We start from the raw sequence: 17,323 nt of genomic DNA, 5'->3' as shown, positions 1-17,323 counted from the left end.
TGGCTCAAAAAATTTCGCTTGCTAAACACGGAGCAAGCGATTTTTTTTAGCCAGCGGTCACTACGGAGGCTGGTACTCAGGCTAAATAAAAATAGGACAAGGTGAGTAATAGACACGTCCTAATTTACTGACTTCCTGTGACTTCCTGTGACACTTAAAGACAGTTAAAGTAACAATTTGTCTAATTTTGCTTGGAACGGAGGCCTTTACACAAACGTCAGACGATGTTGCATGAAATATCCCCTTCGTGATCTCAACCTTAGCTTGCCAAAAGTTGTGTTCTCTTTTACTTTCCCAAAGGCAGCAACAAACTGTCAAAATGACTAAACAAAGAATGGGGTTAGCGGGTTCCACTGTAAACATACATCAGTTTTAAACGACGTCATCTGATGAAGACGTTCTCAAAGTTAACAAGACTTCGACATGCTGCAAAGTCCAGATGCTTTTACATACGCATCATTCTCAACCACCGCCTTGCTAGTTGTGCGCAGCTATTTTTCCCTGAAACAATTTGCAGTATGGGTCTTCAATATCAAAGTACGGGAGTCATGGTGGCGCTTTCTGTACTGTATCTGTTCCTCTGCATTTCTGTCGGCTTGGCTGTAGTTACGGAAGGTGAGGAGGGTCCGTGCCCGAAACAGATGGAGAACAGTAACGTGAACAACATCACCGTGGTGGCTCCGGCTGGACCTGCGGGGTCCAATGGGGACCCGGGGCCGCCGGGCCCGCGGGGTGTCCGCGGGGAGAGGGGGGAGACAGGGACGCCCGGGAAACTGGGACCGCACGGTCCGGAGGGGGAGAAGGGAGAGAAAGGAGCTCCGGGAGAGAAGGGGAATCAAGGAGCAGAGGGGTTCGGAGGAGGAGCTATGTATATCCGTTGGGGGCGTACATCTTGTCCGGAGGGTACGGGCACGGAGACGGTGTACTCTGGACGCGCCGGCGGGCCGATGTACAACGAAGCGGGCGGAGGAAGCAACTACCAGTGCCTGCCCGCGGACCCGGAGTGGGGGCTGCACGAGGTTTGTTTTATTCAGTATGCAGTATACAGACAGCCGTTCACAAGTACGCTGTGGTTCATCACAATGATAATTTTTTTTTTTAGAACAAGTCTATTGACGACCTGTACCTAGCCCCTCGGGGCATGAATGCACAATAAAGGTCTTTCATTCATTAATAAAACATTACTCGCGGTACATAGTTGGATAAAGAAAACTCTCAGATATCATGAGAAGACATGTGATAAAATTGTCTCTTTGAAGTACATGGTTCCGAAAGTATCCGAGAAACATGACAGATAAGTTGGTATATGTATATATCTATATATACATCTATATCTATATCTCTATATCTTTACACCTATATCTCTATATCTACATCTATATCTTTAAATCTCTCTCTCTTTATCTCTCTCTTTCTCCCTCTCTCTCTTTCTCCCTCTCTCTCTCTACATATATGAACTTTCATGTTTTGGTACTGTTTAGTAGGTGTACCATGTATGGGATCGGACTTTCTTTACATCTGTGTTGATTGTTTGATCCTTGTGTTGATAGCTTCTAAGAGTCTATCGCTCACCTCGCCTTGTTTCTGAATCTTTCTGTAGGACGGGCTGCAGGGGTGGAAGTCGTACATGTACGGGGCGGAGTACGACCTCAACACCAACGCTCCGTACGACTCCGCCAGCCTGCAGAACCGGGAGGTTCCCTGCGCGGCCTGCTACAGCCTGTCCCGCCGCACGCAGCTCATGATCCCCGCCCGCAGGACCTGTCCAGAGGGATCGACGCGCGAGTACCAAGGTGAGGAGGATCTACAAATTTTGGGCCCCCTAGCGGCTTGTTATGGTACTGCAGAAGGACCTCGAAGATGGTACGGTCACGAAATTGGAATGGTAGATCGATTTTATGCCGGAAGAAGTGATATAACGTTAGGTTTACTTCTATAGCCTTGTATCCAAACCTATTCATAGCTTTGTAACATAGCAAGGAGCGAGAAGGAACTAAATGTGCATACTATATGACTACACTCCTTATTGCTCTTTACCTTGAACTTCAAGTGGCGTATACATAGTCTGGGTAACGATGGGGTTCACATATTGTTGGTACAGTTCTAGCTGACGTGGAACAGTGATGTCTGCTACACACTGCAATAATCACATTCTCCGCTAGGGTACCTGATGGCTGGGTACCACGGGCACAGCAGCCGGACGGAGTTCGTGTGCATGGACGGGGAGCCCGAGGTGCTGCCCGGCGGAGAGGGGGATGAGAACGGCGCGCTGTTCTACCCCGTGGAGGCCCGCTGCGGCTCGCTGTCCTGCCCGCCGTACGTGGAGGGGAGGGAGTTCACGTGCGTCGTGTGCACAAAATAGACATGAGAAACGTCATGTTTACAGGACCTATATGTGTCAGAAAGAGCACATTTCACTCGGTCAATCAAATTGAATCAATGAATCAACCAATCAACCATGCAATGGATCGACCAGCTTTTATTCAAATCAACTGGCAGTAGAATATACGATCTAATCTATTTTTCCATATTGATAATGTATAGGAGGATGTACGACTTAGATCTTGGTTTGTACGTCGTTTTGTGGAGTTTTATATGAATCTCTCTTCAAGAGGTCCCTCCGTCGATTGAAAAAAAACGTACAGAACAGGTCATGTAACAGCAAATTAAAGTGTTTTACTTACAACCTTAAGGAGTGCAAGTGGACTGCGTTATATATCCAACTGTTGCATCTAACCGTTGATTGAAAAAAACCGTTAACGAGTTGCTTTTTCTCTGTGCCGACGAGAGTGGTATGTTATAAAAAGTGTGTATAGTTCCTACTTACAGAGAACGTGTACTGAGGTGTCATGTTGAACTGTCCAGCTAGTAAAGAGCATTGAACAACCCTTTACTCCTGTTAAGAGCTAAAAGGCTCCTCCAGACGAGGCAGGGTGTCATCTTACTATGTCAATCTACAGGTTAGGATAGAAGGTTTGATAAGACTGTTTAAACATCACAATAAAAAGCTGTCATGCCTCAAGTTTCTTATTTGGCTTATTGTCAAAGGCACGGTAGCTTGTTGCATTGTAGACTTACGTCGCCAGGTGACGATAGTGCCTGTCGCGCCTTAACTTCGTGACATACATCAGCATGAAATCTAATCTGTGGTGGTACATTCCACGATAAAGTTTTATATCATGTGACATACAGTTATAACTTATATGTAGTGGGTTCTAGGTGTTTCATGTCTTTTTTTTCAACATCGACGGCATTCCTTTTTGGTATTGTATTGATTAACGGCTCGTGGGGGAGGCGGACAATTAAAAATACAATACTAGAATAGAGTACCAATGTTTGAAAAACAGGAGTGAAGAAAACACCGAGAATGATCCTGGTCCTTACATCTGCTTGGAGATTACCAGTAGCAGCTTCAAGTTGCATGCAAATCGTTATTTCTTGTGACCTGTGCTTCGCCCAATGGACCAAACAAGTACAATAAAGGTCTCTACTATTATTCATACTTGCGGAAAGTAATAGTCTTGGCCGAATGGGTTGAATGGTAGCTTCAGGCGTAAGCCTCAAGTGGGTAAAAGAACCCTGCACGCTTATCTAGAAGAGTAGGGGTGACCCGGTGTGCTTATAATATACGCGACCCGTTGCGAAGCCGCATTGCACTGCTAGCTAACGGAAAAGCGTCCTCAGTCGACCACTTTTCCTTCCTACAGCATTTTTTCTACAGCAAGCAAGGCCTTAAGGGGTCTGATAGCGCCTTCCACAAGAACCCGACTTACCATGCGTACATGCAGTCATTTGCCATTCCCACACATGAAAAATGTTATCAACAAGCCCGAGTGTACACAAACAGCTTGTTAACCTGTTCCCGCCCTGTTCCCGTGGATCCCTGCTTCATTATCGCCTGGAGCGGTATGTGGTCACGTGGTTCCCGGGCGCAACACTTGAAGCTCGCAGCCAGCGCCAAGCTGTTCCTTCATGTCAAAACATTCCACCGCCAACCCCCCACCCTCACCATGCCGCACCGAGCTCGCGCCCTTCCACGGTACGTCGTTTTTATTTGTATGCCCGTCTTCCTGGACGTAGTCGGCGGGTGTATCGAGCTCCTGAACGGGTGGGACCCGGTGCCGGTCGCCGAGCGAGCCCGAAGAGCCGACGTGGTGTTCTCGGGAACCGTCGTGCGGACGGACGCGCTGCCTCGACTGCCCGGGCTGACCTACTCGGCTCACCTTCGGGTCCGGACGGTTCTGAGAGGAAAATCTCGTCTGCGCGAAATTCCCTCCATTTCTGACGACCCAAACGTCTATAATGTCTCAAACTTCGGCCTGAGAGCACAGTGCTACTCCGAGGTAGCACAGGGAGACGCCTACATATTTTTCCTGGGGATTTTCCACGAGGGGGAACTAGCGGCCAGGTACGACGACATCTTCGGCGCCACAGCCGACCTCACCCGAGAGAACGAAGAGGAGATCCTCCTGGCTCTAGGTGAGTCACAAGGAAAATATTTTCCTATCTTAGGTTGATCAGAACACATACGGTGATTTCTTAACGCCCGGCTGGGTCTCTTCTGAATGTACCGTCCAGGATAAGATTTTACACCTGCCCTGCATGCATGTACTATTATTGCTCATGCGTTTCACGCATGTTATTTCGGCATTTCATATTTTGACGTCGCCTGTCAAAACATAGTAGCAACCAGAAAACATTACTAGGGCCTACATGTGACAAGGCAACCGGCATATATGGCAGACTTCACCCCCTTACCCATACTCAGGATACTGCATTGTTTAATACTCTTCCAGTCCCACAGAGAAAACTTTGACTAGGACATTGGAAATCGCAGAAAGATATAAGATGTAAGATGTAACATTATGTTTCCCCAAGTCCATGTACTTACCTCAGGGCACGAACTTGCAAATAAACGTTTTTTTATTGTATATCAGTTTTCTGATCGTACCACTGTCAGTAATCGGGTACGATCAGAAAACGGATATACAATCATGGAACACAGCCGCATAGTAAGCAAAAAAACCCGCCAAGAAGTCTGCTACGGAGGCTATGTTGTCCCGTGGAGTCTGGGTTGGAGGCTACACGCAGACTTAAGTACCAACAAACGTCGCTGTCACTAATTAAATCCCCACACAGCAGGTCTTTATTCTTCCATAATCACCTCCATTATTGTGTTGTTGGTGTACACGCGACAAACCGATCAGTAAACTTTACAGCAGGGCGGGAAAACAAACATGGATAGGGGGCGCCCTACTGGGCAGGCGGCGGGACACAAGCTCCAAGCAGATGTTGGAAGGCAAAATCGTAACCTTTTTCTAGCTCTGTGTGTTTATTCCTGTAACCCCTATCACATGATCGATGAGCTTAGGTCGAATTTTCAGATCGCCAGAAGTATCTGAATCTCACAATCGCCCGAGAGTCCTATGCATGTGTATCTTTCGTCTGAAAATCGGTGCGATTGAAAATTGAGGGCATTCGTAGGACAGTTGTGCATTTGTCGCACAAAATTCTGCTGTCGTGTTACGGAAAAGGCTGTTTTAGATCGTTGTCGGCGGATTGTTCTTCGTCCTCAAGATCGTACTAACCTACGACGAATATGACCTCACCACAAGGCCGCTAAAAGAAAGAAAAGCAGGGTACTAGAAAAACGTTTTCATTTTTCCCTCCAACATCTGCTTGAAGATAAGTAGTAACCCTGTAGTCTACCGGGAGTTTTTTTTTTAGCTACGCGCAGTTTTCTGATAGCTACAGGGGTCTAATTGCGTCAATTCTGACTGTGTGCCAGACTAATTCCAATACCTACACGGACGGACATATGACAAGTGACGACACTTACCTTTCAAAAAATAGGGAACAATTTCGGCGAGGAGACCGCCGAAGCTATGAATTGTCTTGCCCAGCCACAAACCACCCACAATAAATATTTCAAACTCAATTCTTAACATATCAAAGCTCTCTGCAATGCACTACTTGGTTTGGCAGAATAATAGTGAATATTTTCATCATGACATGAACCGTTTTAATGTATATAAAGATTATAAGAGATCTGTTCCGTGTCATATCATGTCAGCAGTGCACGTGGTCATATATTATTCACATTCCCCAAGAAGGTTATGTTTTCAGTGCCGTTTGTGGGTCTGTGGACAGCATAACTCGAGAAACTGTGGATGGATCTTTAATCTTTATGATATTTGGTATGCGGAGAAGTGTTCACAAAACGAAGGATATGTTCGATTGTGGGCAGCCTAGCGGCTTTTAATTGGTACCACAGCAGAATCCCCGATATTTGTATCTCTGGGCCTGCATTCCCTAGCCTCTACCAGGCTCCGGAGTGAATAGTATGTCAAGGGTACTCCGCTATACAGGGAAGCTCAATAGGCAAATTGAGCTTCCCTGTATAGCGGAGTACCCTTGGCATACTATTCACGCTATTTGGCCGATTTCTACTATTTTCCCAGCGATCCGCGGAGCCTGGTAGAGGCTATGCATTCCCTTCCTAGTGTGTTCTTACGGGTTCCGTGTTATCAGGTCCATCTTAGTTTCTGAAGGACGAGTCTGAAGAACGCGGAAGACGCGCGGAAAGACGGGCGACATCCTGCGGGTGTTGACGTATGAGATAAGCCATCGCTTCTGTGTATTTGTCTACATGATTACTGATTACTGAACAAATCCTCGGGGTGGTCTGAGGAGACGGCTCCGGCTCAGTTCCCGAGCTCTCACGGACTGCCCCGACTGAAGAGTTGTGAAGACGAAACTTTGCGTTTGGAATGAATGAACGAACGAACGAACGTGTGAAATAACGAATGAATGAAAGAAAAAAAGAAGGAAAGATTGAATGAATGAACGAATGAATCAATAAATGAACGAACGGACGGACGATTGAATAACTGATTTTATGAAGGGTGAAATGGGGAAGGTTTCACTGAAAGAAACAACACCACAAAAAGTCGCAATGATAAAGAATGCAGAGCACGGACAAAATGCAACAAGCAAATAGTTAACAAGGTCAAAACGACAATTCAGTATAATTGCTGTGCTTTTATCAGGGTCGTGCGTGGTATTTGAAGGACACGTTTTCACTTTACCACGCCTGTTTTGCTGCGGTTTATTATACCCCCGTTCGACTAGGGTGGCGACCTCGCCGCGCTCTCACTGCGACCTAAAATTAACCAGAGCGCTCAACGAATTTCTTAGATCAAGAACAAATCTTGTATGTTTTCTTGTTTTCAGTCATTCTTTTACATTTTGTATGATTTTTCGATTATGAAATCAAGGGTTACACAAATCCAGCTTAGGTCGCAGTGAGGTCGCAGTGAGAGCGCCATCTAGTGGACTGGGAGCCTTGCAGTTCGTTCCATTTCAGCCGTTTTCAATCTTTATTATGAAAAAAGAAGAATTTTTTTCCATTACATTTTTGTTTCTACATTTATCATTTCTACATGAGTTTGTTTAGCTGTATAGAGATACATGTGTTTAATGTTGATATGATTTGTAAGTGATTCCCGATCGAGTTTATGTAGGGTATCTTATAACATCTACGTATCTTACCAAAGTGCTCAATGTTATGTCTAAAATCCATTTCGAAGGGTCGTCGAAAAAAGGGAGGCATAAACAAAGATTTAAGCCTAACAAACATCACTGAAAAACCCTGAAAACTACAGTGACCAGGCCTTTACTTTACGGCGCGCTCTCTTTCATTGTAGGTCGTCGTACGGTTTTGATTCCGTAGGATTTTCATGCAGGCTGTGACCGACAAGAAACTAAAAAGACTACAATGATTGTGTATACTACCCATGGCAATGTATACATGTATCTGTCAACTTTTCTTTTATTGTGACCTGTACGTTGGGAATGTATTGGCAACAAAGGTCTTCTTCAGCCTTCATTATTCTCCACCGTGGCGCAACTGTTAGAGCGTTGGGTTCGATGCTAACCATGCCCCGACCTTGGAAAAGCACTTTACACTACCTTCCCTGGCGGCGGAGTGACGCCCACCGAGCCTCTTCAGTTAATAAAAGTATACCCAAAACACCCTAGTACGTATTTGGTGGCAGATGTGCCACAATCTAGCGCCTTTGCCACCAAAAAACGAACATTTTTTTTAAAAATAGCCAGTGTACTCTAGTGGAGACTGAGGTTTTCGGCTCTCAGATGTAGACAGACGGGAGTAGTTCGCCCGCCGGTGACGTGATTTTATCGTCCGGCTGTCACCAGAACTCTGTGGGCACCATTGTCCTTCTTATCGTCTGCAAGAAAACTTCACGGCGCACCGAAATCCGAGTGATTGTGAGAGAAGTGGCGGAGACGAACCCAAGGCGCCGAAAATCTCCTTCCCGGCTCCGCGGGGCTTGTTTACTGTCCGCCCGCACCCACTCGACTGGCGGGGGGTTTGTCAACAATCTCAAGGACTTTACGTCCCCTTTCCAATGTTCTCCAAGCAGAGGTTACGCTCGGGGACGTTAGTCTCACGCGTCAAACATCTGCGCGTAAAAGAGCTCAACACACTTGTGTTGGGATGAGTAGGGATGACCCGGTGCTCTTGGCTAAATAGTAAATACGCGAGCCGCATGCGCATCGCACTACTCGGATAACGAAAAAGCGTCACGCTTCACCTCATCGCTCAATTGAGGGTATATATATAAGGAAAAAATTGTGTTGACATTGAAGTTTTTGTACATATGTATTTTTATACATAGGCTGGAGACCATGGTCGGACTGGCAGCCGTGTTCACAGTCCTGTAGCGGAGGGATACAAACAAGGTCAAGATCCTGTGACAAGTCCGTCGTCGAAAACTGTGAGGGGGCCAACAGTGAAAGTAGAGCCTGCAACAAATTCCAATGTACCGGTGAGTACGATAGACACACGGTTCCGTGTTTTTGCGTAAATCTATAAAGTCCTCCTTTTTTAATGAATATAGATATAGCGTGTGCTTGTCTGGTGGTTAGCATTACTATTTCTGAACCATAGGGTCGGGGTTCGAAACGCGGTCTTACCTTTGCAACCTTTCTTTGCTGACCCTGTCCACTCTAAGCAGTGATAAACGATGGGAATTGGCCTCTCTGCTTCTCAAGACATGAAAAATGGCTCGTCTAGCCTGTTAAAGGCTAAGAAAACTTTGTACCTGCCAAGAACCTGATAACACTAATGCACGTGTGCTGAGATTGACAACTCTGACTTGACTCTGAATTTATTTAGATCTACAATGAATTAGCTTGAAATTTCAGTTAGCTATTCTTCCTATAACAGCAGACCAAATTTCATGAAAATCCATCAACAACTTCTTGAGTTAAACCCCACACAAACACAAGATCTACCAAAAACCTTCTTGGCGAAAGTAATAAACACTGAGTCAAGCGAAGAACTAATTCATCATAACGTCAATGGGAACAAAACTTCAGTCAAAGAGGTAAAGAAAAGGCCCTCTTATCGTCTTAATCGCGTCTCCTCATTTTTCATATCAAAAGCACTTGAGTGGTTCCATGCACAGTTCCTTGCGTGAGCTCAGTCGGAACAGTTAACGTGGGTTCGCGGTCCCAGCATTCTAAAGGTGCTGATGTCAGCTAGACCGTTGTATATTAGGCCACGCGGACTATATATCGTGGATAACACACGCCTAGCGTTTCTGGTTTGGGTTGCTACAAAAAATGGAATGAAATAATAGGAATTTTTGTTGAAAATTGTGAGGTGAACCAAAAAAGTTATTGTTCATCCTTGGTCAACGTAAAAGCTGATGACCCCCCCCCCCCCCCAACTTCCTTGAACAGAATATCTAAAGAGTGTTTACAGATTTATTTTCATAAATTTCTTTGAACCCGGTCATGTCTAAGGTATGGTTTTAGGTTTTGAATTTCACAGTTTCTTGCCGCAAATCCTTGTTATTGGGTAGATATTGAATTTTCATTCTAAATCGTAACTTTTTCGACTTCCCGTTTTCTGCAACCGGACTCAAAACCGTAGCGATTTTGCTTTCCAACATCTTCTTGAAGATTAGAATACTTCCCGGTGCTTTTTCATACATACCGAAGTTCCCTGGTTGTCTTTGCGCAGCTGGTGACTTGATGAATGTTCTGACAACCCGGAATTCATTTCTGTCGTGCTCCCGTCAGCACGGGTCAGTGCGCCAGGGAAGGGGAGGGGGAGGGATAATTACACCGGAGCAGTTCGTCGGTAAGGCACACGTCATGCAATAATAGAGTCTCTACCTCTAGAGGAGGACAAACACACACACACACACACACACGAACACACACACACACACACACACACACACACACACACACACACACGAACACACACACACATATACATATACATATATACAGTATATATATATATATAGAAGAGAGAGAGAGAGAGGGAGAGAAAGAGAGAGCGAGAGAGAGAGAGAAAGAGACAAAGAGACACACATAGAGACAGAAGGAAACTCTGTTCTTTTTAATCGGATGTTCCATGTGTAGCTCTCCTTAAACCTGAGTGGCGGCTAACGTCCCCTCCGAAGAGCCATTATTCTGTACCGGTGTCAGCAGAAATGATCTACAGTCCTCGCGCTGACTCGGTCATGGGAATCCAAAGCTTCCGGAAGCATCAGACGATCAGGAGAGTACCACTTGAAGAGGTGTCCTCCAAACCCGGCCGTGTGAAGTCAGGCGAGGAAGGGTGATATTCTCGCCAGATGGGTTTTTACAGGGCCACACGATCTTCGTTTTGTGTGTGGCGTCAGCGTGCGTTGTGATTTTTACCGCGATCACGTATAGAATTTATACGTTTTTCCTTGGCGTACGATTTTCAGCCAGGTAAGAGTTGCCAAGGTTTAACTATTTGGGGCCTTGCAAGCTGAACTTCTTTTTACGAAAGAAAAGAAACAAGACAATTGGCTAAATATGCGACGGAAAAATCTATAGGTTCTTTCGCCGTATCTGCTACGGCGTTTTTATCTTTGCCTCTCCGTCTCAAATTGTCAGCATCGGTTTCATAAGATAGCCCTGTCACATTTCCAATTAACCCGGGGCCCGGCCGGGCAGTTTGTAGGAACGAAAAGTATAAAATAAAAGACAACAAAACACACCAAACATAACATTTCTTCATGTGGCCTTTACTTTTTCGTTCCCGAAAACAGCATGGCCGAGTCTCGGTTTGGAAATGTGGCATTAGTTCCACGCTCTCGCGTCAGATTTATGGGCTAAAGATGATGTAATCCACTGAATTAGATTAGTGCGGCCCATAAGTGGACCCTCAGATCGCAGACAGATCTAAAGGGGAGCCTCCTTACTCCCTGTTTCAGTCTCTTCACCTAAACAAAAACTGCTGGTCTGGTAAGCCGGAACTAGCACGACTTTTCTGTTTGTAATTAACTACGATTACAGATCTGTTTAAAGTACAGACCCGGCTTTACTGAATAAATGCATTTTCTTAAATCAAACCTATCATGATAGAATGGAAAATCATGGAATGATATGTGGTGTGATTTTAGCAAAAATGGTGGATGAGTCAACAAATATGGTTGAGTCTTCTTTAACAATCCATGATAATAGTATAGTACATACGTACAGAGCTACAGCATTACCCACTTCCTTAGCAATAGGCGTATGCATCGTTCCTCATTTCGACGGCATGCTCTCAGGTCTTTTCAGAATATGAGGCCATTTGAGTGTTAAAAGTCCTTAATGGATTATTATGGTGTTGTGCGCATTGATAATCAAAATTAAAAAAATCAAATAAAAGAATCACACATTAATTTTTTTTATTGCAATGACATGCATTATAATAAAATGTGTATTATATGACTGGCATTTTGTTGCTATCGCATACTGAGGCGTTTCCCCACACGGAGAGGTTTGTCAAATTATCTATTTAACGCGCTCAAGGTGCGGACCGGCGACTTAAGAAATCAAGAATCCAGGGCCGAAACCCTTAGCGCCGTCGGTAGCGTGCGTACAGGGACTTGAAGGGCCGACCAAACGGTCGGTGGTGCCAAATGAGACCTTGATATCCAGAAGCGAATCATTAACCGCTACACCACACTGATCTATTGACAGGTTCTACCAAAGCAACGGAATGACCACTTTGTTACAATGTCAGCACCGCCTTTTCATTCAGGCTTTCAAATCTGGGTAATTTTGTGCAAATTCATCAAAATTTGTGCGTTTTGGGCTGAGCTTCACCGTGCACCCTCCTAAGGCCTAAAAACAAGTAGACTACTATACTCTAATTTTTAACGGTCAGAAAATCTATTGATGTGAACAACTATACACGTATAAGAGAAGTATGCCAATTTCGTCGTCGTCTAGGACATCGATATCATCCGATCCATAGATCGCCTTACGCCACTCGTCCTAGTCCTCAACTAGCGCTCATAACTCTGCTGTCTGCTGAGTCCCGTGTCTCTCCTGACGGTGTCTGTATCATGATACCGCTGACGTGCATGATCGATGAGAGCTGTGCGTCGTCTACCTGGCCGGTTCCGTTTTCCTTGTGTTGGTTCCCACAAGAAGGGTGGGAATTTACCTGCGCCATCTGTCCCCTGTGAGCACTTGAGTACATGTAGCTACTGTCTGTTCTATAGCTAAACAGTCGGTGGTTCCAAATTAGATCTTGATGTCTAGAAATGTGTTACCAACCACCACACCACACCGATCTCTTCATGTGAAAGGAAATAGACCGCCAAACTGTACTTTTGAACTGTCAGTAATAAAAGAACCCAACACGTCGAGGTCAGTAGGGGTGACCCGGTTTGTCGAAGTCGCAATATCAGCTATCGAAAATTCTTCACGCTTCGTCGCAAGTATTGCGCTTCGAGTTCGATCTGCTTTAATCTTTAAGTTCTGTTGATGTCATCACTTACAACTAGAGCCGGAGAACCCAGTGGAAAACGAGCATGCCAATTTACATGCGCTCCCCTGTGACCGGCTTAAGTGGCTACTGTCTGTCCGTGTGGTGGTTGTAATAGCCAGTAGTCACAACAGACCTGGTCTGGACTGTGTGTGTTGTGACGGTAAACAAGCGGCGCGCTGTGCTTATCGGTAATGACGGGTAATGGTCTGTAATGGCCGCCTTTAAATCGTCACCCAGTTCAGTGACTGATGATGGATGCCCGCCATTTTGTTTTTCGGGGTCAATGAACGGTAAGAGGTCATTACGGTACAAATCGAACAACTAACTTAAAAACAAACAGAATGAAACAGAATTTTAAGATTTTCAAAGAGACATTGGTAAGGCGTCCGTGACATTTTGTTCGGGATTGCAGGACTGTTAGACTCGGAGTTGGTTAGAGGTTGTGCTGGGGGAAAAAAGGGGCAAATAGGTCTGGGGGAGAACCTTGTTGAAAGTATTTACGATCATTTATTGGCCAGTGGTTTGATCATCCGATAAAAAAAGGTACATATATGATAATTGAATCCCCCGTCCCAGACTCTTCTCCACCAGGCGTCACAGAAACCCCCTCTCCTGTTATGTGTCACAAGAACCCCCAAACCCAGCCTTTCTCCCGTCAGGTGCCAGAAGCCCTTGTTAACGTCAGGGCGACAGGTTTTCAACACGATTGCCGATAAGATCGGCGGGAACATTCTCCGGGATTCTCCTTGTTGTCCCACTTCAAGCGCCGGGCTTCCGATTCTACCGCAATGGCGCCACGCCGCCAAGCATGACACAACAAGGTGGTCTTGTGGTTAGGAGTGCTGAATCAGAAGCTAAAGATACCGGGTTCGAATCCCTAGCAGGCACCAATGTTCTGCCATTGATAAAGCACTTAACAACCATTTTCTCACTCGACTCTGAAAATGAGGACCTAGTTTGGGCTCAAACGTCCTGTCGGATGGGACGTACCAGGCGGATGCCCCATGTTTGAGGATCACACTTATCAATAAATAAGAACAGGGGCTCACCCGGTGTGAGTTAATCAAACCGTAGAGTCTTGCACAACTACTTCCTGTACAAAACTGGTGTGCTGTGCCGCAGTTAAAGCGGCATACCGGTTATACGGAACAAGCAAACAACTGCCGATCTACAAGCGGGTGTTGGAATAATTAAAAAAAACATAACGTTTTGATGACCTTCTTCTCAGGGGAAAACTATATCATTAGAATGATGTCATGAATTGAGAAATATACATGGTGGACGGAAAAGGTGGATGAACCCGTCTCAACCATCAACGAAGTAAAACGGTTAAAGTTGCTGCTCAACAAACGGGAGGAAAGCATTTTAAATTTGGGGCCGTAGAAAGGATATGTTTGACGAGATTCAATGATGTTATATATTGATGAAGTAACTTTTATATTTTCTTTATCTCTCAAGTGTAACCCTTGTGTTATTGACAATTTTTTTTCATTTCACAGGTGTAAAAGATCTGTTACGTTTCATCGATGTTTCAAACGTGCCGAGCAGCAAAGAACGACCTTCAGCATTCCTCTTCGACGACATCCGGGAACTTCCTTTCCCCACCGCCATCTTGTTTCCCAAAGCCTTCCCGTCAGACTTTTCGGTAATCGCTACCGCGAAACCTCGCGAGGGTTCCCGAGGTTTCCTGACCACAGTCGCTAGTTCCTCGGGCGAAACTCAAATAGGTAAAGGAATATGATATTTCATCTCTATAAATATCTGAATAAAGTAAACATTATTTCATTTAAATCTGTTTCTCGCTCATTGTTCGTTCCCTATTCTTTATTTCTTTCGGTGACTTCGTTTCCTCTTTCTTTCTTGTTGTTGATTTTGAAAGTTTCTTAAAGAATCTTAGTGATTCCGTATTTATTTATTCATTACTTACAGCAATAGAGATAGGAAACACGCCAACATTTCGTTACGCCGAACTGGGCGGCAAACCTACGTCAAGGTCACCTCGCTTTTCTGTTGACCTTGCTGACGGAAAGTGGCACCAGTTCTCCTATCGGGTTCAAGGTTCAGAGGTCACGTTCTACATGGATTGTGTGTTCGAAATGACGGAAGTAATCCAGAGGTCAAAAATGCCTTATATCGATAATAGCGGGATACTTACTATTGGGCCAAATTTTCAGGTAAGTCCGACTTTGCATTTCTTTAAAGTTTCACTTCTTGAATACAGTACATGATTTTTGGTGTTACGTATGTATAACGGTACACCTCTCATTTTGCAGTTTGACGAAACATTTGAGCCGCTTGAAGTTGAATGGTCATACTCTGTGTAATACCGGTACTGTATGCATGGCAAGAACTGATTATTTTAAGCAAAACGTACATCTTTTCTCATTGTATGGAAATACTTTGACAGGGGGAGCTTGAACAACTCGTCTTCTCTGATGATCCCAACGACGCAGCCTTGCAGTGCCCAAACAGCGTTCAGTCTATAGTGAGTACGGTATTTCCCTATTTTCTTATGACAAGAAGCCCCCCTTCCACAGTCTTGTCAAATTATTTTAGGAAGAGCTTTTTCAAAAGAAACTAGTAAAAGAAAAGTAGCAACTTGTGCAATCCTTACTCACTTCGTAAGCTCCAAATTACATCTGCCCCAAAATGGAGAATTAAAGATTCCGTCCTGCGGTATACCCCAAAAATGTATTCTGATACTTTCGATGATTACATCCAAGACGTTGCATCTTCTTTTCTCGCACCACAGGAAGAAGACACGAAGATCCTGGATGAAGTCACCACTTTCGCCAACGACATCCTGCCACTGATGCCTGAGACTGAACCTAGGCCGCGATTCGCTACCAGCACGATTCCTGCGGTCACCGTCAGAAAAATGGCGCCTGAGGTCTCGAAACCAGTCGGTATGTTCGAATATCTATATATGGTGTTTGCACTCACGTGACCGTGACGTAAATATTGTCCGCCATGTTGCCCGCCCGTGCCCAGAAGTAGCCCGGTAGCCGCTGAAAGTCCAACGGATAACGGTCCGAAAGTGCAAAAAAAAACACCATAAACTACCCGACGGGGCATCGGTTTTGAAATATGACTGTAGCTTGCCAAGTGTGTCTCCTGTCTTCAAAACCCGGTCGGGGTCATCTCCTAGGAAAAGTTCAGAGGTAAACGGACAGCGAGGCAGTTTCTAACGGAAACTGACAACTTGGAAAACGTAACGATTTTGCCTCCCAACATCTGCTTAGAAAGATATAGACTAGGCCGGGTCTACACTCCCTAAGGGCCTTTGCCTTCAATATATGGATGAGCGTGTCTTCTGTCCTTTCGTGCACGTGGTTTCCGGCTGTAGCAACTCCCACCACGATTCCCACGGTTTCCCACACGCCATGCCAAGATCATCACCTGTACAAATACGGGTAAATCTCGCCTGCCAAGGAAGTTCCGCGGTCCCACCGAACATTAATTCCCTCCCGCGACTCTTCAAGATGTTGTCGTCTCACCTTGAGCGCAAACTTGACCTTCACAGATGTCTTCAGGCCCGTGAAAAACGGTCTGTCGCTGCCTTCTTACTCCTCTTAAATCCCCCAACACCGTTCTCATGTTTCTCTCACCGTTCTCATGTTTCTCTCAAAAGTGTCCTCCCTTCCTTCAATTCAGTCCAAGCCTTCATTCAACTGGATTGCTTGTTCGATCATATTGCCACTTTTCCACGTGTTCATATGAAGGGGGCCACGTAATAGATTTAAGACAAATTGTTAACTATATTTTTTATCATCAATACAATAAACAAAATATAGATAAGCGCACCAACTACATGTAACCGATGCTCTTGTACACTTTTGGACGAACCGTTTTGTAGACATTGTGGATATTGCGGACGCGTGCTGTGAAAATTCTTCTAAGGGTTGGTTGAAAAGTCTTGTAAGGGTTTTAGCTCAGCAATTCTGAAATGCACCTCACGGCACAGCTATACAGTAGAATCCGCTTAACTGCACCACCCATTTGTCAGCGTTTTTGGTGCAATTATCCGGCTGGTGCAATTATGCGAAATGCCCAGCTGGACCGCACCACCATGGGCAAGGGGGTGTATTGTTAGTCAGAAACACTAGCACAAAGGAAACAGACGACATTATTCAGTTATTAACTTTATTTATTGACCCTTTGCTGAAAATAAGGAAATGACTACGAACCTGTTTTAAAAGATTTTGCATTCTTTAATTTTTCCATGCGATCTACCGCATTACAACACACGTAATGTTACAGGGGAGGCATTCTGAAACATGCCACTCATGGGATAACAGTTTCTGTGACATTGCGTAGGGTGCAGTTGTCGATTTACGTAAATCATGTACCGCCATGAAACTAGGAATTGAAACTAAAACTTGGTTACTGATTACGGGTGACCCGCCCGGGACCTCCCATACGATTCCTATCAACGTAACTGTCAATGGAGACCGCCTTCTTTTGTTACTCAAAACAGTTTTAAACATA

The 17,323-nt window shown here is 45.0% G+C and overlaps 2 protein-coding genes across 2 annotated transcripts in view; both read left to right on the top strand.

Annotated features, from left to right (window-relative positions):
• Positions 1-153: 153 nt before the first annotated feature.
• LOC136446640 (uncharacterized) lies at positions 154-2,540 on the top strand. Its single transcript, XM_066445123.1, has 3 exons — positions 154-1,019; positions 1,601-1,793; positions 2,163-2,540. The coding sequence occupies exons 1-3, from the start codon at positions 390-392 to the stop codon at positions 2,360-2,362; spliced, it is 1,023 nt and encodes a 340-aa protein (XP_066301220.1). The 5' UTR covers positions 154-389; the 3' UTR covers positions 2,363-2,540.
• Positions 2,541-3,867: 1,327 nt separating this feature from the next.
• Positions 3,868-17,323, top strand: part of LOC136446026 (uncharacterized) — a 67,712-nt gene continuing 54,256 nt past the window's right edge. The window contains exons 1-6 of the mRNA XM_066444294.1: positions 3,868-4,479; positions 8,700-8,849; positions 14,335-14,562; positions 14,765-15,009; positions 15,243-15,320; positions 15,588-15,741. Coding sequence (XP_066300391.1) covers positions 3,909-4,479; positions 8,700-8,849; positions 14,335-14,562; positions 14,765-15,009; positions 15,243-15,320; positions 15,588-15,741 — 1,426 coding nt within the window. The 5' untranslated portion in view covers positions 3,868-3,908. The remainder of the gene's footprint in view (positions 4,480-8,699; positions 8,850-14,334; positions 14,563-14,764; positions 15,010-15,242; positions 15,321-15,587; positions 15,742-17,323) is intronic.

This window comes from Branchiostoma lanceolatum, chromosome 12, assembly GCF_035083965.1.
Source record: "Branchiostoma lanceolatum isolate klBraLanc5 chromosome 12, klBraLanc5.hap2, whole genome shotgun sequence".
In the NCBI taxonomy this organism is placed as follows: domain Eukaryota; kingdom Metazoa; phylum Chordata; class Leptocardii; order Amphioxiformes; family Branchiostomatidae; genus Branchiostoma; species Branchiostoma lanceolatum.
Note: the sequence above shows the minus strand (reverse complement) of the source record. Positions and strands in the feature narration are given on the sequence as shown.

Excerpts from the sequence above, each read along its gene's own strand:
- LOC136446640 (XM_066445123.1), top strand. The coding sequence starts at position 390 with ATGAAGACGTTCTCAAAGTTAACAAGACTTCGACATGCTGCAAAGTCC. Across the intron at positions 1,020-1,600 it reads CGGAGTGGGGGCTGCACGAG|GACGGGCTGCAGGGGTGGAA; the intron begins GTTTGTTTTATT and ends ATCTTTCTGTAG. Across the intron at positions 1,794-2,162 it reads ATCGACGCGCGAGTACCAAG|GGTACCTGATGGCTGGGTAC; the intron begins GTGAGGAGGATC and ends ATTCTCCGCTAG.